We start from the raw sequence: 22,636 nt of genomic DNA, 5'->3' as shown, positions 1-22,636 counted from the left end.
TGGGGGAAATCACTGCTTGCCCTAGGATTTGGTAGCATGGAATGTTGCTACTAATTGGGTTTCTGGCAGGTACTTGTGACCTGGATTGGCCTCTGTTGGAATCAGGATACTGGACTAGATGTTCCATTGGTCTGACCCAGTATGGATGTTCTTATATATGCGCTATTCTTTAAACTGCTCCTAACTTTAAGTACAACTTATAGCGCTTTTTTTGGTGCTGATTTTATGGTGCCACATTTAGAATCTAGCCGAATGTACAGTTTACAAGCAGCTGTGCATTCAGTAGAGTCTTTTCTAAAATACTTGAATTGTGAATGTTCTGACTTGGATATCTCAATTCCTGTCTAGTTGTTCTGTACAAAATGGGGTTTTAAACCTCTCTCATCCATCTGGAAACATTATAATAACTTGTTAACACTATTCTATTCATTGTTCTCCCCAGACATTTTTGTCAGTCGGGTGGAATGAAGGAATAGCCAGCTGCAGGGGCATAGCCAGGCAGCCAATTTTGGGTGGGCCTGAGCCCATAATGGATGGGCATGGAATTCAGCCCCTCCTGGCCTTCCTCCGCTCTGCTCTCTGCATTCCGCCTCTCCCTCTACCGTCAAACACAAAATATTAAATACCTGAGCTGGTGGGGATCCCCAAACTGCACCAGCTGAAGATTTCCTGCTCTTTGGGCAACCAGTGCTCTTCCAAACAGAAGCTGGCAGCACTTAACTTGAGCTGACGCCACTGCCAGTGGTCTGTACATGCTGAGTGCTTCCGCATGGGTGAAAACTGAGCATGTGCAGAGGGGCTGGTGTGTGGTGACAGCTGCCGTTTGGAAGAGCATTGGCTGCCTGAGGAGGAGGAAATCTTTAGCTGGTGGGGTTTGGCAATTCCCACCAGCCACAGCAAGAGTGCCACAATTTTGGGTGGGCCTGAGTCCAAATTCGGTGGGCCACAGCCCACCCAGGCCCACTTGTAGCTACAGCAGGGCTGTGGAGTCAGAGTTGTGGAGACAAGCAATATTGGATGGAGTTGGGAAAGGTAAAAATGTACCAAAATCGACTCCACCTACAAAATAACTTACATTATAATATATGCAAATTTATCGTTTATGTTTATATATAAATTTTTTGTCCTGAATCTAATGTACTGGTAAATATAAGTGATATTTACTAGTACTTCAGATTCAGAACAAAAATTTTAAAGCAGGAGTCAGAGTCAGATTACATTATAATATATGCAAATTTATCGTTTATGTTTATATATAAATTTTTTGTCCTGAATCTAATGTACTGGTAAATATAAGTTATATTTACTAGTACTTCAGATTCAGCACAAAAATTTTAAAGCAGGAGTCAGAGTCAGATTTGAAGTCTGAGTCTGAGTTGGACAGTAGAGTGTACCAACTCCACAGCTCTGGTAGTTTGGTTGGGACGGATGAGTACTGAACATTATTATAACATTTTCTGTTAAGTTAGCTGAGTGGTTAGTGAAATCCTCGGAGGAACATTGCTATTGTAGTTTGCTGTCAAGAAACTCATCATTAGAGTATGTAGTTAATCAAAAATGTTTTATGATTTGTAAATATATGTGGTATTATTTCCATCTATTAAAGAACTGTTTATTGCCTGATGAGAGGTGTTTCTGCTGGAAATTCTTTGCACTATTTCAAGGGTTTCTTGTTTGGATTTCTCTCCCCTTTGCTCAAGTTGTGCATTTTTCTGCAGGGGAACACATTTGGATCGTTCTTGATGGTCCTGTGGATGCCATTTGGATTGAAAACTTGAACTCTGTGTTGGATGATAACAAAACCCTGACACTAGCGAATGGAGACCGTATCCCCATGGCACCTAATTGTAAAATAGTCTTTGAGCCCCACAACATTGACAATGCTTCGCCTGCCACTGTGTCAAGGAATGGCATGGTGTTTATGAGCTCCTCAGTCCTCAACTGGAGTCCAATTCTAGAGGTAGTATACAAATCTTAACTTTTGGCTGATTTCTGTTGAAGCAGTATTCAAAAGCAGTTATGTGGATAACAGCACCTGCTGTCTGGATAAGTGCTGCTGACTGAGATATTCAGAGGCACTCCAGATAATACCTGTGAATATCCTTACAGACCACCTCTGCACTATGCATATAGTGGTAGAGGCAAGAAAGGGCACATAAAGTTAGGCGCTGGGATCCAGAACACTAAACATGGATTCTATAATGGCAATTACATGTGCAAATGCCCTTACAGAATATTAGCGTCAGTCTGTATTTACACACCAAATTTTTGGAGCGAGCACTTACACCATGTCAAAGCCTGGTATAAATGTTCACACCTAACTATAGGCCGTTGGGCGCATAAATGCTAGTATTCTATAACATGAACAAGTAACTGGTAGGCACACCCCTGACCCGCCCATGCCCCCTCCCATAGCCATGCTCTCTAGTAGGTGTGTGCAGTAGAATTTTCTAGTGCATATTATAGAATACCGACTAAGGGCAGTTGTGTGCATAACTGAAAATTGGTGCCAATTGAAGCCTATTATTGCTCGTTAACACTAGGGTTACCCTATTTTGTCCTCTGAAAAAGAGAACACATGTCACGCCCCCTGCCCTGCCCATGCCTACTCACACCATGCCCCTGCCCCGCCCACACCACACCCCCTGCCCCCGCCCACACCACGTCCCTTTCAGATCCTCATCCTGTCCCCCTGTCACATTCCCCTTCCCTCCCTCCTCCCCCCTGGGTCACATATTCCCCTCCCTTGCCCCCCGTCACCTCCCCTCCCCCTTTTCACATATTCCCCTCCCCTCTCCTTACTTACTATCTACTGCCCTGGTGGTCTAGTGACCTCTTCAGGGCAGGAAAGAGTCCCCCTCTTTCCTGCCCGGAGCGCTGCCTGCCCTTGCCTGCCTTCTTCTCAGTCTCGGCTGGGATTCAAAATGGCCGCCGAGAGTTGAAGCTGCCTCGCGAGACTTCAACTCTCAGCGGCCATTCTACACCACTAAGTATTTTGTAGACATCTATCATATCCCCCCTCAGCCAACTCTTTTCCAAGCTGAAGAGTCCTAATAAGCCTTTCCCCATTTGAGAGGAGTTCCATCCCCTTAATTATTTTGGTTGCCCTTCTTTGAACTTTTTCTAATTCTGTTATATCTTTTTTAAGATACAGCGACCAGAATTTCACACAATATTCAAGGTGTGGTCGCACCACAGAGCAATACAGAGGCATTATAATATTCTTCTCTTATTTTCTATCTCTTTCCTAATAATTTTTAGCATCCTGTTTTCTTTCTTGGCCGCCGCCACACACTAGGTAAAAGGTTTCAGCATATTGTCTACAATGACAGCTAGATCTTTTTCTTGGGTGTTGACTCCTAAGGTGGATCTTAGCAGCAAGTAACTATGATTTGGATTATTCTTTCCAATGTGCATCACTTCGCATTTGTCCACATTAAATTTTATCTGCCATTTGGATTCCCAGTCTTACAACTTCCTAAGGTCTTGCTGCAATTTTTCACAGTGTGTGTTCTAAGAACTCTGAATAGTTTTATGTCATCTGCAAATTTAATCACCTCACTCATCGTTTCCATTTCCAGATCATTAATAAATATGTTAAATAGCACAGGTCGCAGTATAGATCCTTGGGGTATGCCACTGTTCACCCTTTTCCACTGAGAGAATTGGCCATTTAACCATACCCTCTGTTTTCTATCCATCAACCAATTCCTAATCCACAACAGAACATTCCTGAGAAAATAGCCATGGGATAGGAGGCAGTTTCTCATGAGGGACTGTGTCAAAACTTTCTGAAAATCTACATATATTACATTGACTGGCTCACCTTTATCCACATGTTTATTTACTCATTCAAAGAAATGAAGCAAATTGGTGAGGCAAGAGTCCCCTTGATTGAATCCATGCTGATTCTGTCCCATCAAACCATATTTGTCTATGTCTATTTTTTATAATAGTTTCCACTATTTTAGCTGGTACTGATGTCAGGCTTACCAGTCTCTAATTTTTCTGATCACCCCTGGATCTATTTTTAAAAATCAGTGTTACATTAGCCACCCTCCAGTGTTACATTAGCCACCCTCAAATCTTCAGGTACTATGGATGATTTTAACAACAGGTTACAGATCACTAACAGCAGATCTGAAATTTCATGATTGAGTTCTTTCATTACCCTAGGGTATATACCATCTGGTCCAGGTGATTTACTACTCTTTAATTTGTTGATTTGGCTCAATACATCTTCTAGGTTCACCAAGATGTTTTTCAGTTCTTCTGCATCATCACCCTTTATAAACATCTCTGGTATAGGTAGATCTCTTGCATCTTCTTCAGCAAAGACCGAGGCAAAAAATTCATTCAGCCTCTGTGCTATGGCCCTGTTCTCCTTGAGTGCCCCTTTTACTGCTTGAGGATCTAACAGTCCCACAGATACCCTCACAGGCTGTCTGCTTCTGATATACATGAAAAAGTTGCCTCTGAGGCAAGTTTCTCTTCATATTCTTTTTTGGCTTTCTTTATAAATGCTTTGCATCTAAATTGCCAGTGTTTATGTTGCTTCTTGTTTTGTATCAGTTTCCTGAGACTGTCAGCTCTGCTCTGCACTAATGCTATGGTAAACTCTAGAATAGGCCCTTGACTGCTAGCCTGTGAAACTGTATTAGAGACTTTAAATGCAAAACAAATAAACAAACAAAAAAAACCTATTCCTTCAACTGCCTTTGCTAAATAAGCAGATTAACTTAAAAATAAAGACACTGAGATTACCTATTTAACTCTATGTCTACCTTTCCCAGCAAATAACTTACCAATGAAGTTGTCCTGCTTTGGAAGTCCTCACCGCACTTCTTCTGGACCTGCCAAACAACAATGAATAAACCTCAGTCTTAAGTGCAAACTAACCTGCAACTCATTTAGGCAGTGTACCATGGCTGTGTTGGGTTTAGGGTTCAATAAATTGTTTTTCTTATATGCCATACTGATGTTCTGCAGTTTTCTACATTCAGGCACTGGCAGGCTCTATTGACAATCTGGCTAAAGATTTTCCTTCTTTCAAACATAGAGCCAATATAGGACAGACAGAATAAGAAACAGATCAAGGACAGATAAAGTAAGCAGACAGAACTATAGGCATACAGATGCCAAACTGATGGCAAATCCACCTGTCTATGCAGGCAGCAGTCCTGCAAACAAGCAGACCGAGTGGTTAAATCCTTTGGGGAAGAGAATTGGCAAAGTTCTTTGAAAGAGTTCCAGCAGAGGACAAAATATAGTCTGGTATAGCATATGTTCCTGGGAACTGGGATTTTGGAGCATGTATCAGACTTAAGGGTCTGTTTACTAAAGAACAGTAAATGTCACTTTAGCGTGAAGCAGAACCACAAGGATATTTCTAGTTTCCCTAAGAATTACATGTGCAGTCACAGGAAAAGCAAAGTGCAATTAAAATTTGTCTGCGACTTTGCCTTTTCTTGCAGCTAAGGAAAACAGCTGTATGAGCCAACCGATACTGAAATGAACCCCCAATATTCAACCTGTAGCAATCAGCATTTTTGAAAGCACTGATCATCGGGGGCTGAATTAGGCCTGGATATTCAGTGCAGGGCTTGACAGGGTACCAGCACTGAATATGTGGGACTTTTACGGCCACTGGAAGCTATCCAGATCCAGATGATACTTAGTGCCAGTACCCAGATAACCATCTGGGCAGGTTAAGACTTTCTTTTATTCTGTCCTACTTGCCTGAATTGTTATCTGGGCACTGGCATGGATTATTGGTGGTGGTCAGGGGATAATTTCCAGGCCTACCGCGACGGTCTCCGGACCATCCAGGTACTAACTGGAAAGTGCCGTGGTGGCCAGAGCTGATGTTCAGGGACACTTTCCACTTAAGTACTTTTGAATAACTGGCTTCCAACCTGTATAGCGCTATTTAATGGAGCAGTTATATGTATTCATATAACTTGATGTGAAGATCCATTTTACATTAAATATTGAGATTGCAATTGAGACATCCAGGTTGGGACATGCTCAATTCTAGGGGTATTTTACAAAACTGCTGAACTCAGAGGGCCCGATATTAAGACTGCAGGAGGTAGCCTGGCTGTCTCCCATGGTCAGCGCTGAGCATGGATATTCAATGCCAGGCCATTTCTGGTGACCGTCTTTGAATATCTAGGTGTATTTTGGCTGGTTTAAATTTAACTGGCCAAGCCGATATTCAGCACTGGCTGGTTATGTTTAAAGCAGCCAAAGATATACCTGCTATTTTGGTGTCCAAATTTGGCTGCCAAACTTAGCCAGTGATGCACTGTATATCGGCGGATAGCCAGTTATATCACACAGTATAACTGGTTATCCGCTAGGCACTAACCAACAATATTTAGCAGGAGATAGTCGGCTATCTCCCGCTGAATATTATTGGATAGCCAGCTAAGTGCCGTTTAACTGGCCAGGAGCCATTCCTGGCCAGTTAAACGGTCTTAAATATCGACAGAGAGTCTTTTTTTTTTTAAGTACATATAAGAATATGCAACAATGTATGTGTATTTGCTGGCATGCACATGGGGAGCAGTTATTCAATAATATGCATCTAGGAAAAATGAGTGGTAGAAACTTGGCAACCTCTACATGGAAGTAGCTGGCACTTCACAGTGTCAGTGATACTGCTTCTATATGTAGCCACCCATTTTATAAACCTATATGTATAAATGCCACTAATTAAGGAGTGAGGCCGCAATTTGTTTTCATTTTGGAGATGGAAATAAATAATGAAGCATAAAGGAAAATTACTCCCTTAATCTGTCATTTAAACCCTGCTCTAAATGAGCATTTACTGCAGCTTAAAATGGCTTACCTGTGTCATGCTCAGGCGTCCTGCGGTAAGTTTCAAATCTGCATGCGCTAAAAAACATTTGGAGGAGATGTGTCTGGAGGACAGAGAATCGGTGTTCTTCACTACTCAGCCGAGCTACATTACCACACATTAACTACTTAGTGCAGGATTACTGCATGAGCCCTTACTGCCCACAAAATAGGTGTAGTGTTCATTTGATAATTCTTTTTAAAGGCTGCACACTAATGGCAAAATTAGTACATGTACAAGAATCAGACAAGCTCTTCTGATCTGCACCAGAACTAGATACAAAGACAAAGTGGGTCCAGATTGTAATTGAACACATCAATATGGAAATCTTTGTGCACATAGAGGGTCTTTTACTAAGCCATGGTAGCATTTTTAGCTTGCAGTAGAAATCAGCTGACAGTAAATGCCGAGGCACCCATAGGAATATAATGGGTGTCTCAGCATTTACTGCTAGTTGATTTCTACCATGAGCTAAAAATGCTAAAAGACCCCCATAATCCTGTGACCTGGACTCCTTACATTTTGCATGTTGTGTTTGTTTTTAAACAAATTTTTTAAAGTATTTTATGTTTATATGATTTTATTATTATTATTATTATTGTTGTTTATAGTATTGTACTGTACCATTGAAGCAGCCCATGTATAGGTGAAACGTGGACCATGTCGGGTGACTTTTAATAAAGATAACTATTCCGGGCCCGCTTTGTTTTACATTTATGCAAGGCCAATAATAGGAAAAATAGAAAATTGGTCATTTTCCAAAACATGACCTTAGCATACGAGAAAAACCTGTGTAAGTACACTCTAATGCCACTTTTTACCGCAGCTTAGTAAATAGACCCCTAAGTTATCAGCTGACAATTTATTTTAATTTAGGAGCTTAAAAGTTATAAATTTAGGCCTGCCATTCATTTGCCTAGATTTAAGAACCTAATTTATGAGCCTAGTGCTGAAATCAGTGCTAAGCTCATAACCCTTTTCCCCACTCTAAATATGCCCCTGTTAGCACCCATGTTTTTTATGCTACTAAATTTAGGAGGTTGGTGAAATTTTGAGTATAAATTTAGGCACTCAGCCCTATTAAGTTATCAAAGATGCCAATTTAGGAGCATAACGCCTTTGAATATTGCTCTAATAGATTTTGCTAGTTTTTAGGGGTGGCAGAAACTAACACATCCTAGAATGAGGCAGAAAAAGTCTTTGTAGAGAAAATACGTTTTGGTAGCGAGACTGGATAGTCTTCAGGTTATGACCCTGATTATTGAACTATGACAATTATACAAAGTTGTGTGGGGGTTTATGAAACTATATAGTCCTTTTTTCACGTCATGCCTTTCTAGGACTAATATAAATGTTAGTACTGTATCATACTTTGGCATGTTTCAGAAACATTTGAGATACTGAAAAGGTAGGGGTATTTTTGTTTTCTGCAAGTGAAGGATTTGTCTGCCTGCCCCACCTTGGAAGGATTATCTTTATTTAGCCTCAGTTTTAATGCTCTCTGCCTTTTACTTGTTTCAGGGTTGGTTGAAAAAACGCTCTGCTCAGGAAATTGAGATACTGAGGCAGCTGTACACAGCCTCTTTCTCAGAGCTGTACCGCTTTAGCAACCAGTCTTTGGAGTACAAAATTGATATGCTGGAAGCATTTGTGGTCAATCAGAGCATCAACATGTTGCAGGGGCTTATCCCTCCAAAGGTAAATGGGCATTATTTTCTTTAAATATTAGCATTTATTAACTGCTTTTTATGATGCAGAGATTCACCCATGGATGTGCACAGTAAGCATGATGAGTGTTTGCATCTGTATGAGGGGGCTCCATTCCTTTACCGTTTAGTTTATTGCTCCTATAGTCCAGCCCACTTAAAGGACAGTTTTCAAGTCATTTTCTCATATACAGTGGTGGAAATAAGTATTTGATCCCTTGCTGATTTTGTAAGTTTGCCCACTGACAAAGACATGAGCAGCCCATAATTGAAGGGTAGGTTATTGGTAACAGTGAGAGATAGCACATCACAAATTAAATCCGGAAAATCACATTGTGGAAAGTATATGAATTTATTTGCATTCTGCAGAGGGAAATAAGTATTTGATCCCCCACCAACCAGTAAGAGATCTGGCCCCTACAGACCAGGTAGATGCTCCAAATCAACTCGTTACCTGCATGACAGACAGCTGTCGGCAATGGTCACCTGTATGAAAGACACCTGTCCACAGACTCAGTGAATCAGTCAGACTCTAACCTCTACAAAATGGCCAAGAGCAAGGAGCTGTCTAAGGATGTCAGGGACAAGATCATACACCTGCACAAGGCTGGAATGGGCTACAAAACCATCAGTAAGACGCTGGGCGAGAAGGAGACAACTGTTGGTGCCATAGTAAGAAAATGGAAGAAGTACAAAATGACTGTCAATCGACAAAGATCTGGGGCTCCACGCAAAATCTCACCTCGTGGGGTATCCTTGATCATGAGGAAGGTTAGAAATCAGCCTACAACTACAAGGGGGGAACTTGTCAATGATCTCAAGGCAGCTGGGACCACTGTCACCACGAAAACCATTGGTAACACATTACGACATAACGGATTGCAATCCTGCAGTGCCCGCAAGGTCCCCCTGCTCCGGAAGGCACATGTGACGGCCCGTCTGAAGTTTGCCAGTGAACACCTGGATGATGCCGAGAGTGATTGGGAGAAGGTGCTGTGGTCAGATGAGACAAAAATTGAGCTCTTTGGCATGAACTCAACTCGCCGTGTTTGGAGGAAGAGAAATGCTGCCTATGACCCAAAGAACACCGTCCCCACTGTCAAGCATGGAGGTGGAAATGTTATGTTTTGGGGGTGTTTCTCTGCTAAGGGCACAGGACTACTTCACCGCATCAATGGGAGAATGGATGGGGCCATGTACCGTACAATTCTGAGTGACAACCTCCTTCCCTCCGCCAGGGCCTTAAAATGGGTCGTGGCTGGGTCTTCCAGCACGACAATGACCCAAAACATACAGCCAAGGCAACAAAGGAGTGGCTCAGGAAGAAGCACATTAGGGTCATGGAGTGGCCTAGCCAGTCACCAGACCTTAATCCCATTGAAAACTTATGGAGGGAGCTGAAGCTGCGAGTTGCCAAGCGACAGCCCAGAACTCTTAATGATTTAGAGATGATCTGCAAAGAGGAGTGGACCAAAATTCCTCCTGACATGTGTGCAAACCTCATCATCAACTACAGAAGACGTCTGACCGCTGTGCTTGCCAACAAGGGTTTTGCCACCAAGTATTAGGTCTTGTTTGCCAGAGGGATTAAATACTTATTTCCCTCTGCAGAATGCAAATAAATTCATATACTTTCCACAATGTGATTTTCCGGATTTAATTTGTGATGTGCTATCTCTCACTGTTACCAATAACCTACCCTTCAATTATGGGCTGCTCATGTCTTTGTCAGTGGGCAAACTTACAAAATCAGCAAGGGATCAAATACTTATTTCCACCACTGTAGATAGTGATGTAACTTGGGAAATTGACCTGTCTGAACACTGCTGTCCTCAAGGTGGCTAAAAAATACTTCCACGGCCTTAAGAGGAGTATTCCTGGGGGTACATCTAGGTCAGGGGATTAAAGTACAGGCCTCCTTGTAATTTTGCTTTTAGAAGCTTTTTCTTCCTCCCTTTTGCATTTCCATAGTTTGAAATAGTACACTATTTACTTCATAAATATAATGCCCAGAGAGTTTTTCCAATCTAAAAAGCCCTGCTCCATTATTCTTACAATGTCTGTAACAAAAGGAGCAAAGCTGGAGTGTACATATTCAGTTATTTTGGGTGTAAAGCAGCACAGATCTGATCCTCCTACCGTGGAAAAAATGGAGGTGAAGGAAGGGGGCCGCAGAGCCTAGTTTTGCTACTGTGCTAAATGAAAGAACTCATGCAAAATCAGTTAGAGGTGACACAAAATTTACAAGCAGAGTTAATTCAGGGTACCTCTCAGCTTTGCAAGTGACTAGGTACTCTGGAAACCTGAACGCAGCACTTGGAACAACAGGCATCACAGATACCAAACAATGTGGCAGCCATTTTTAAACTCCAGCATGATGTTGAAGATCTTCAAATCAAATTCATAGAAAGAGTTTATATCTTCCAGGAGCCTCTGAAGGTACTGAAGTTGAGGATATAGCCAAATATTTGGAGGATATTATACCACAGTTATTAAGCCTGGCATTTGATAAAACCACTCTAAGATAGATCATGCTCATCAGATCCTTCCAGACTGCTTTCATCCAGTTAAGGCCCACTGTTGACTGTCTTTAAACTGCTCTGGTATTTGCAAGCACTGGTGATTTTAACTGCCACTAAAGCTAAATCTTGATCCTTTTACAGTGGAAAAGAATCTTGCTAAGAGTACTACTCAAAAGAGGAAATGGTTCTTAGTTATGCTATTAGCACTGAGAGAGATGGGAGCCAAATATTGCCTTTAGTACCCAACTTATAGCCTGGTCACATATTACATTACATCATGTTTCTATACCGCTAACACCATTAGGTTCTAAACGGTTTACAATAGTACAAGAAACCAAGGCAGTTCCTTAGAAAGGTATATTAAACAAACCTATTTAAAGTCTTTAGATCTTTCTTAAATAAAAAATATTAAGCAAAGTATTAAAACTTGTCTGCAAATTTTTCCATAATTTTGGTGCTTTCACAGCAAGCAGTTTGTCATAGATTTAAAAATGTTTCACTCCCTCGAGAGTAGGAGAAACAAAAGGGAAATTTTAACATGATCTTCTTGCTTTATTATTAGGAGTAAACTCCAGATGGCACAATAAATAAGCTGGGTAGTACCCAATTAGAATTCTATACAACACAGGAAAATTTAAATAAAACTCTTGCTTCTATAGGCAACCAATAAAGTTCTAAATAACACAAAGAGATTTATCATTCTTCTCCAAGGAGTAAATCAGTCTCACAGTGGTGTTCTGGATCGTCTGCAATTTTCAAACAATTTGTTTAGAAGTCCCAAATAAACAAGACTGCAATAATCCAATTTGGATAAAAGCAACGATTGCGCCAATAACCTAAACTGTTCAAATTAAAAAAAAATTATAATATGTCTTAGTTTTCTCAGAAGGAAAAAAGAGCATCAATTGAAAGCATTAACATGAAAATTCAAGGGAGAGAGTTTGAACTAAGTAGATCCCCAAAAACTTGATTACAGATCATAATATATGCCTGGTTTGATCTATCATTACATGATTTAGCAATGAATCAAGGTTATTATCACGCAACAAGAATTTAGTTTTAACACTCTTTGACTTCAGCTTATATTGCAACATCTGGAGCTTATTAGTGTTAAACATTTTTGAACAACAGAAGTCATCTGAACCAGAGGTGAATAGACTGGCATCATTACAGTAATATCATCTGCATAGCTATGAGTGAAAAAACCTTCCCTAGTCAATTCTGAGCCCAATGAATGCAAGAAAATGTAGAACAACATGGGTGGGATCCAAGATGGCGCCTGAAGCGATGTGAGAGTTTGGACTCCTTGAGCTCCTAACGGGGAAGACGCCAGAAACCCGCAAGAACATGGGGAAGAGAAAGGGGAAGGCGAAAACTCATACCTCCTTGAGTCAAGCCTCGAGCCCCGCTGTGCGCCAAACCGTACTGGAGAATTTTGGAGTTCGGACACTCGGAGAACGGATACCCGCGACCACGAGATCGACTTCATTTGAAGCTGATCATAGCATAGAGGGCGTTTCGCTTAGCCCGCCCTCAAGCACAGCCCCCCCGAGGCCAGGAGCAGGAATGCCGCTGATGGAAGCTCAGAACGACGGGGTGATTGGTGGAATACAACCCCTGCCGACTGAACTAGGAGGGCCCGTTAGCGCCTCAACGCCGACCAAATTAACAACGAAGGATAGTATTTCCTCTATGGACCGTGCAGCTGCCCCTGTGGAAACCCGTGGTGTTGGAAGACCCGCTGTGATTACGTTGGAGACGCTCTGGGACGCCATCCAAGGTATTAACACTGCTTTACAAACTAATTTAAACTCCCTTCGGGGAGAAGTAACTGATTTGAAACAAAATTATCAAGAGACTTATGGAAAAGTCCAAGATAATATCAAAAAGGTGGCAACTCTGGAAGCTGAGGTCAATAAATTGCAAAATGTTTCAGCCACACTGATCAGGGAGAGAGAGGTACAATACCGTAAAATAGAATTTCTTGAAAATCAAAGTCGCAGGAACAACTTGAGACTTATTAATTTCCCTAAGTCTCCATTAATTCCTGCTTTAGATATGTTGCGCAAGTACTTTGGAGAAGTTCTGGGAATACCAGCAGAGGGGTTTCCCCCTATTGCTAGAGCCCAGTACATTACAGGACAAAAAAAAATAATTGATGGACAGTCTCAGGCTCAACCGAACTTTGATTTGACTGGATTTTTGGAGTCATCCCTGGAAATTGTGACTGAAAGAACTACTCTAATTGCTACCTTTGCCTTGGAGATGGATCGTAATAACATTTTCAAGACTTATTTCCGCCATGCAAATGTAAATTTTATGGGTTCAAGGATACAAATTTTTCCTGATCTTGCGAGGGATACTCAAAAGAGAAGGAGAGAGTTCCTGTCTTATAAGACAAGAGCTCTCAACTTAGGAGCTGTCTTTCAATTAAAATTTCCTTGTAGATGTTTGATATCCCTAAATGCTAATAACTATGTATTCTTTGACCCTGTAAAATTACAACAATTTATTGAATTACAGGAAAGCGCTGTTAAGCATTGAATGGTTAACCCAGTGAGAAATGCTATAAGTGGGCTAGCGGGTTAAAACTGCTCTCAAAGTTTCTTTGATAGATTATATATTTTCTTTTTTCCTAGTACTTGGATCATAGAATTGTGGACAAAGTTTATAGAGAATTTTATTTCCTTTAAAAAGTTTATTTTCTTTTCTTGTGATTTTCTGAACATTTCCATTTACATTTGTATTGTGAAATAAAATGTAAAAGAATAAATAAAGAATTAAAAAAAAAAAAAAAAAAAAAAAAAAAGAACAACATGGGTGATAATGGAGAACCCTGCAGATCTCCACAGGGATTACTCCAGCTCTCTGACAACACCCCTTCTAGTTTAAACTTGTAGGACCTGGTGACCAAAAAGCTTTTAAACCAGCTCAAGACATTACCATCAATCCCAATTTGGTTAAGTTCAGAAAGCAGAATATCATGGTCCACCAGGTCAAATGCTGAAGAAAGGTCAAATTGTAATATAAGAACCTTACCATTATAAATGCTGGGCTCTATCAAAAATTAAAATTGGGACCATTTTTGTGCTATTCTAAGATCGAAAACCTGATTGAGTAAAATGCAGTGCTCATATTTTATCAAACACTCATTCAGCTGAGAGCATACCAGCCCTTCCATGAGTTTTGCAGAAAGGGAATGGATGCGACCGGTCTACAATTAGACTAGAAATCGGTAGATTCCTTAAGATCTTTCAAAATAGACATAATAACAATCTCTCTCAATTTTTCTGGAAATAATCCGAAAAGTTAATAAATGCTGAGTTGGGAATTCATGTGGAGGTGATACCATTAAAGATGGAGGGTAAGGATCTAACACACAGTGAGATTTAGAATATCTTTGGAACAATGGTTTTTAAAAGAACTCCATCAGTAGGCAAAAAATCTGTCCAAGTCCTATCACTAGGTATCATGGTTGGGTTAGTAACAACATCAAAGTCCTTATATTGAGTTATTTTAGAAAATAAAGCTCTGGCCTTTGCAGTTTTAGTATGAAAGAAAACTGCTAACTCATTGGCTATAGGAACATTGTCCCCATTCAACCTAGTCACTTGGTAAATCTCAGACAATTTTAGGGCCCTGTTTACTAAGGTGCACTAGTGTTTTTTGCGCTCGCTAACACTAAAGACACCCATATATTCTTATGAGTCTCTCTAGCATTAGCGCGTCCTAATTTTTAGCATGCATTAAAAATGTTAGCGTGCTTACAGTGTGGCTTAGTAAACAGGGCCCTTAGTGACTACCTGAAAAAGAGCTTTTACATTAGAAACATCTGTTCCTATCAGCTTTGAATACCACAGTTTTCTTTTAGCATTCAAAGTTATCTTATAATTATGGATTGCCCATTTCCAATCCCTTTTTATATTCAAATCCAAAAACTTCTTCCACTTCTGCTCCAATCTCCTTCAAGTTTGTTTTAGAATAAGTAGTTCTGAATCGAACCATTTGTTACTCTTACGAATGGTTTTAATTCTTATACGTTTGGGGGCAACTTCTTCTAAGATCCTTTCACAAAACTCCCTGTATACAAAATCAAAGTTTTCAAGAGCATCAGGTGCATGAAATTGATGGAATTTAGCCCAGAACTGATCAGAATCTAATTTCCCTCAAGTAATATATAAAACAATAACATACAGAGCCAGATGAACTTCAAGAGTTTATCAATCGAATCTTTGCACTCCTGTTCACTGATATGGTTGTCTTTCCTATCTGAATTTTGTGTTACATTTGAAACCATTTGTTTTTCTGGCTCCTTCACTACCTCAGAGGTTTGAATCCTTATAGAAGACTTCAATTGACATTTGCTGTACACTTCTGTAACTGAAGTGGACTAGATGGAGACTGTGCTGCATAAGTGGAGGAGTGGCCTAGTGGTTAGGGTGGTGGACTTTGGTCCTGAGGAACTGAGTTCAATTCCCACCTCAGGCACAGGCAGCTCCTTGTGACTCTGGACAAGTCACTTAACCCTCCATTGTTGCATTGAGCCTGCCTTGAGTGGGAAAGCACAGCCTACAAATGTAACAAAAATAATAATGTCAGATTATTTTGGGTACTGCAGCAACAATAACAGAACTTTTTAATTATGCCAAGTATCCATGCCAGCTCTGTAGAGTGTCATAATTTTGATGCTTTTCTTATCTGATTGAGATTGAGAATATCTAACTTAACTGATTTAATTGTTGCTGATGGTATGATTGTGTATTAAACAAAATTTGTACATATTTCAGACCCCAAAATCCTCCTTCAATTTGTGAGAGTGAGTCTTGGTTTATGTGCTGGAAGTGCAGCAGAGGGTTTCACCCCCCCATGTACTTTTTTTGTGGACTGCAGACTTGCTGCTTGTTGCATCAATCTGTTCTGTTGATGATTTTATATGTCCTGGGAACAGCTTGAAAGAACTGAGAAAAGGTTTGGTCAGGGCCGGTCTTAGCAAGTGCGGGGCCCTCTGCAGACCAATTTGGTGGGGCCCCATCCTAGCCCCGCCCTAGCCCCGCCCCACCCTAGCCCCACCCCAGCTCTACCCCATTGATAAGATTATTCAATTTTTAGAACATTTTTTATTTATGAAATTTCAAATAAAGACAAATGAAGCTAAACTTGTACAGAAAAACTGATTGAAATAATAAGCACAATGTTAACATGAAACCCCCCCTCCCCAGAAATTATTCAGTTCAAGTCCACTACAATTAGTAGTTCCAGGGCTGGAGCTCACATCCATAATTGTCTGACAACACACAGAAAAAAAAAGTAAAAATAAAATAGTCACAATTAATACCTTTTAATTAAATTTAGATATTAGATATGTATCATATGACAAAGAATAAAGTGGTTGCTCAAAGCATATACAAACCACAATCGCTCAACTGCAAAACACTATGCACAAATTTGTGCAAAAACACACTCAGAACCTTACTGTACCATAAATATTACACTGGGCAGAACCTAATACACCAATATACCACCCATACGGAAAATGCAGACCGTCAACAATATGAAACAAGGGATCATAATATCACAATTCTCATGTGCCCAATTGCACACCAATATCATCATGTTCCCCAGTCCTTCTCTTTTTCCCAGTTGTGTACTGTTCCTTTGAATTTCTACACCCCTCGTGTATCACTGTAGTCACATTTTTTGGACAAACATTTGACGTCCATGTACTTTTTTAAAATTAGAATTCTAAACAAAAAGAAAAAGACATAAATTACAGTGTTTAAACTTGTACAGCGCTGCGTAACCCTGGCAGCGCTATAGAAATGCTAAGTAGTAGTAGTAGTAGTAGAAACCCATTAATCAAGAATACATTTCAAGACCAATTGCCTTCAAGCCCACATCAAGGAGGGAGACTACCAAATACATAATTCTAACCAAGAAAAATCAAATTAGGGGATGTATGCTTATCCATTAGCATCATACGCATACGGTTCCTAACCAGACCAATAATTTCTCATGACCTTTAATAAAATCTTCCAATTGCAAAGTTTCCCAAAACACAAACTTCTTCCCCTAATCAGTGATGATATATTTACATGGAAACTTTAAAATTGCTCCTAGGGCCACTGCTCTAGGCTTCAGGCCCATAAAAACCTTATGCCGAAGCTGAGTAGCCCTGGAAACATCAAGAAAAACATTAACCTTTATACCATAAAAGCTTACATCTTTCTTCAGGGAAAAATTTTTCAAGAGAAGTGATTTATCATTCTCATTAATGAAAGTAACCAGAAAGGTGGATCTAGATATAATAATATCTTGTGAATCTTCAAGAAATGCTGTGAGATCCACTTCAGAAACTAATTGATCCACCTCCCGCTGGTTCACTGAGAGCTTCTTCTTAGATGGTAAATAATAATAGTTACTTAACTGAATGGTATCAGAACCTCCCTAAAATATTTCCTAAGGAAGGTGGTTACCTGAATCAAATCAGGATTTTCACAAATGTGAGAGTTTGAATAGGAGCAATTTTCTCTTGGGACCCCATTAGAGACAGAGGAACCTCCTGGGAATCCCCAGCTAACAGAGATAAAACAGGAAGAGGAGAAGTCATATTAGGGGGGCTGAGCGAAACATCTACCAGGGAAAGTACCTTAGATCCAGTGATGTCCGTTGACCCACCGGGATCAGATGTTTGTTCAGCAGGCCACTTGCTGCGGAAGTAGAAAACTTTGGCTTAACAGTTCTTTTATGCTTCCCCATTATCAGAAATAAAGCAAGCAACAAAGTAAATAAAACACCCCCTAGGGGCTCCTTGGTGCTCCAAAGAAGCAGGGTGAGCCGGAGCTCCTTTTGGCATGCCCTTTTGACCACACCCTATGGCCGAGTGCTGCAAAGGCGCCAATCACCTGTAAGGCTACGGAAAGCCCCGTTGATGTCAGGGGCTTCTACCTTGGTGTCTGATGGAAAGCAAGCACCAGGAATACAGTGAAGATCTCCACTCTCCTCCCACACACCAACAAGCGGGAGGGCAGCTCCACCAATCACTAGATGCCAGCAAGGTACCTCCCTCGATCTTCCCTCCACAGGAGCTGGTCACTTGTAAGGCTGAGGAAGGCCCCAATCGTCCATTTTCCTCTAGTCATCATGGTGCTGGCATTGAAAGTAGCAGGCTCCAGCTTTCCCTTCCCTCGCATGGTTCTGCCCTCTTCTGATGGATTTCCTGTTTCCGCCAGGGCGGAACCATGCGAGGGAAGGGAAAGCTGGAGCCTGCTACTTTCAATGCCGGCGCCGCGACTCGAGGAAAAATACAATATTTAAAGGCAGGGCGACGGCAGGAAGCAAACAATGGCTATGGGGGAGTGGGCCGCGCTGGTGCGGGAGCAGAGCGGGATGCAGCGGTCAGCGGAGGAGGAAGAGTTGAGGCGCGCCGCACGTGGCCCCCTTAAGTGTGAGACCTATTCGGTCGCCTCGGCCTAAAACCGGCCCTGGGTGTGGTGCATGTATTATGATATGTGTCTCCAAGGACAAGAAGGCATAATATTCTAACACTAGGATAAAAGGCCCGTTTCAGAAAGCAATGAAACGGGCGCTAGCAAGGTTTTCCTGGAAGTGTGTGTGTGAGAGTGAGTGTGTGATAGAGAGAGAGTGAATGTGTGAGTGTGTGTGACAGAGAGAGTGAAACTGGGTGCGAGAGTGTGTGTGTGAGAATGAGAGTGTGTGCCAGGGCCTCCCCTCCCCTCCCTCCCAGTTGGACGGTTTTCCTGCCCCCTCCCTCCCTCTCTCCCTCCCAGTTCCAGGGTGCCCTCCCTCCCTCCTAGTTCCACGGTCCTCTCCCCCTCCCTCCCTCCCTCCCTCCCGCCCTCCCAGTTCCAGGGTTTGGGGTTCCAGTTCCAGGGTTTTTCCTCCCCCTCCCTCTCTCCCTCCCAGTTCCAAGGTTTTCCTTCCCAGTTCAAGGGTTTTCCCTCCCTGCCTCCCTCCCACCCAGTTCCAGGGTCCTCACCCCCCCTCCCTGCCTCCCTCCATCCCTCCCAGTTGCAGGGTCCTCCCTCCCAGTTGCAGGGTCCTCCCGCTCTCCCACAATACCCTCTTCAACCCTTCACCTTAAAATTCCTTCCTCACAACTCCTTTAAAAACAAAAAAGCTCTGTATGGTGATTTGCACTGGCGGTGCTTCTGGGCTTCCTAGGAGAGTGGGAGGATTTCTCTCTTTGAAGCGCAGCCTTCCTGAGGCGCCTGGATGCTAGCAAGTGTGAGTCTGCTTCTTTCCTTCTAGGGAAGCGCTAGCGCAGTTCAATGCACATCTGTGGCAGCAAAGATACTGAAACGCTGTCTGGGGAGTGCTCGTCGTCAAGGCTTGTCAGCACGGTGGTAGATTTCGGCGAGTCTCTCTTCTTTCCCTGCTCCTGCAATGTCAGTGGCCATTTTGGATTCCCAGGCAACGAACATCGTGGCAGCGGGGAGTGGATTGCAAGGTCCCGAAAAGGTTTTGGGGGCATTGTGCTTATGAATTTTGAGGACGGGACCCCTGCAAGTGGCGCAAACAAAACGATGATGTGTGGTCCTAACCTTGGTCATGAAATGTTTCGAGGGGGGCGCGCAGTGGCATTGTGGAGCGAATTAAGTGCTCTTTTTTTTTCTTTTTTCATTACCTGCCCTCGACGTCATGACGGTTTGACGCGAGGGCGGGGCATCTCAGCGATGCAATTCGTTGAATGTCATTGCTCTGCCCTCGACGTCATGTTTTGACGCGCAGGCGGGGCAGACACTCATGGGGTTGTGAATTATGTGTGGATGGGGCGTGGCTGAGGGCGGGTCTATGAGTGAGAGTGAGTGGTGCATGAGTGAGAGTGAGTGATGCTGACAGCCTAGCCTACCAACAGTGCAGGGCTTCAGTGTTTCCCTGCCACAGAGTGAGCTTCAGAATGTTGGAGGTGAGAATTATTTATATAGGTATGGGTGATGTCATCCGCAGAGCCCTGTGTGGACATTGCCATAATGCATTGTCACCTTAAAACTTTGAGATAATACCCCCACCGTGCATGCATAGCTGCCTTCCCACCGACGCTCGAGCACGGGACCAGCAGTCTTGCACTTTCTGTGGAGCAGAGGTTGGATTTCTAATCTCTCCTCAGCACATCAAACTTTCTCTTTTTGGTGCCTTCCCTTTTCGTGATATTTTTTATGTCATGTTGTTAATTTCTGATTGTTAAATTTAACCAAAATATTATTTTTATTTTTCATTTTTCGGCCTTTGGGGCCTCTAAGGTCATTTTTTGGCCAAGGAGTATCAACCATTTTCGATCAGAGATTTACTCAAGCTCCCCAGTCCTTTCAGCCTCTTGACCTTGCGTCAGCTGTTTTTCCCTCCATGTCAAAGAGGGGGCTGAGTGGCTGTAAAAAGTGTACTTGGTGCAATAGGATTATCTCAGGCACAGACCCCCATAACTGGTGTGTTCAGTTCTTGGGTCTACAGCACTGGAACATACAGAGGGGCATAATTGAAAGGAACGTCTTCATTTCGATTTGGACGTCCTTGCAAAACGTCCCGATCCAGGGTCAGGGAAACCGGTATTTTCGAAACAAGATGGACATCCATCTTTCGTTTCGATAATACGGTTAGGGATGCCCAAATCCTGAATTTGGTCGTCCTTAGAGATGGTCGTCCCTAGACTTGGTTGTTTCTGATTTTCAGCGATAATGAAAACCAAGGATGTCCATCTCAAAAACGACCAAATGCAAGCCATTTGGTCAATGGAGGAGCCATAATTTGCAGTGCACTGGTCCCCCTGACATGCCAGGACACCAACCGGGCACCCTAGGGGGCACTGCAGTGGACTTCATAAATTGCTCCCAGGAACATAGCTCCCTTACCTTGTGTGCTGAGCCCCCCAACCCCCCCCAAAACCCACTACCCCAACTGTACACCATTACCATAGCCCTTATGGGTGAAGGGGGGCACCTAGATGTGGGTAAAGTGGGTTTGTGGTGGTGTTTGGAGGGCTCGCTGTTTCCTCCACAAACGTAACAGATGGGGGGGGATGGGCCTGGGTCTGCCTGCCTGAAGTGCACTGTACCCACTACAATTGCTCCAGGTACCTGCATACTGCTGTGATGGACCGCAGTATGACATCTGAGGCTGGCACAACATATTTTTAAAGATGTTTTTTGAGGGTGGGAGGGGGTTAGTGACCACTGGGGGAGTAAGGGGAGGTCATCCCCGATTCTCTCCGGTGGTCATCTGGTCATTTTGGGCACCTTTTTGTGCCTTGGTCGTAAGAAAAACACGACCTGGTAAAGTCGTCCCAAGTGTTCGTCAGGGACGGCCTTGTTTCTTTCGATTATGGGTTGAGGACATCGTAGTGTTAGGCATGCCCAAGTTCCGCCTTCGCTACGCCTCCAGTATGCCCCGTTGAACTTTGGCCATCCCTGTGACGGAAAGCAGTTGGGGATGTGCAAAATCGGCTTTCGATTATACCGATTTGGACGACCCTGGGAGAAGGACGTCCATCTTCCGATTTATGTTGAAAGATGGGCATCCTTCTCTTTTGAAAATGAGCCCAACAGTGTAACTTCTGTCTGCACATGCAAGCAAGGATACGTAAAGCCTGTAGAGTCCAATGTGAAATAATTTTTAGTTCTGCATCGGCATCAAGCACAGCAGGGGATTTGGCACCGGACGTGAAACCTACATTGACATTGGGTGTACCGATACTACGTCAGGAATGTTTGGCATTGGACTTTATACTGTGGCTGCATAAGGACTCCACATCCTCATCATCATATGCATTGAAGGACCTGCTGCATAAAAAATCTAGGAAGCATCGCCATCATTCTCACTCCAGGCATGGTGCAGAGACCTCCCCTGCATCGACATCTTCTATGTATGGGAAGAGTCCATGCTGCAGTGACCCCTTCTCTTCAACTGATTACTCCTCAGTGACAGCCTTCAGAGTCCTCAAGGTCTCCCATACCTAGATAGGCTACAGCTCGAGTTACCTCCACACCACTTTCTCAGCTAGTACCGATGCCTTGTCTGAAATCCGAGCTATGTTCAAGAATGTTCTGAGAAGTTCAGAGAGAAGAGGACATTTTCTGGGTAAGTGACATTATTTTGCTCTGTTAACTTAAAGATTGAGTTTAAAAGAGGAATTGTAGGTTATTGATAAACACAGAATTTAAAAAAATGAAGCAAACTTTATTAACTAGTCTTCATACCCTTTCCCCATAGTTTTAAAACTTGAATTTTCTGCCACAGTATTAACAGATAGACTCCAGAAGGCACAGCAGGGCCTAGTTCAGTCTTAGAAAAAAATAAAAAGAGAGCAGCAAGCATTATTAACTAGTTTCCATAATGTACAACCCTTTCCCCCATAGTTTTAAACTGAAACTTTCTCTGGAGGTAGAAACTTAACAGCCAAGAGTATTAAAAAAGATAGTAGCAAGGTTCTAACTTTGTCCTAAAAGAAAGTTATTTTCTGTTCTGTGCTGGAGAGGTAATGCTGCTACTGACCTGAATTAAGTGTTAATTAAGGTGTGAGGCAGTAGAATATT

General features: G+C 42.4%; 1 protein-coding gene across 1 annotated transcript in view; it reads left to right on the top strand.

Annotated features, from left to right (window-relative positions):
* DNAH5 (dynein axonemal heavy chain 5) overlaps window positions 1-22,636 on the top strand; it is a 925,453-nt gene that overhangs the window by 452,709 nt on the left and 450,108 nt on the right. Inside the window, 2 exon segments of the mRNA XM_030220396.1 lie at window positions 1,719-1,960; window positions 8,384-8,560. Coding sequence (XP_030076256.1) covers window positions 1,719-1,960; window positions 8,384-8,560 — 419 coding nt within the window.

This window comes from Microcaecilia unicolor, chromosome 1, assembly GCF_901765095.1.
Source record: "Microcaecilia unicolor chromosome 1, aMicUni1.1, whole genome shotgun sequence".
Classification (NCBI taxonomy): domain Eukaryota; kingdom Metazoa; phylum Chordata; class Amphibia; order Gymnophiona; family Siphonopidae; genus Microcaecilia; species Microcaecilia unicolor.
Note: the sequence above shows the minus strand (reverse complement) of the source record. Positions and strands in the feature narration are given on the sequence as shown.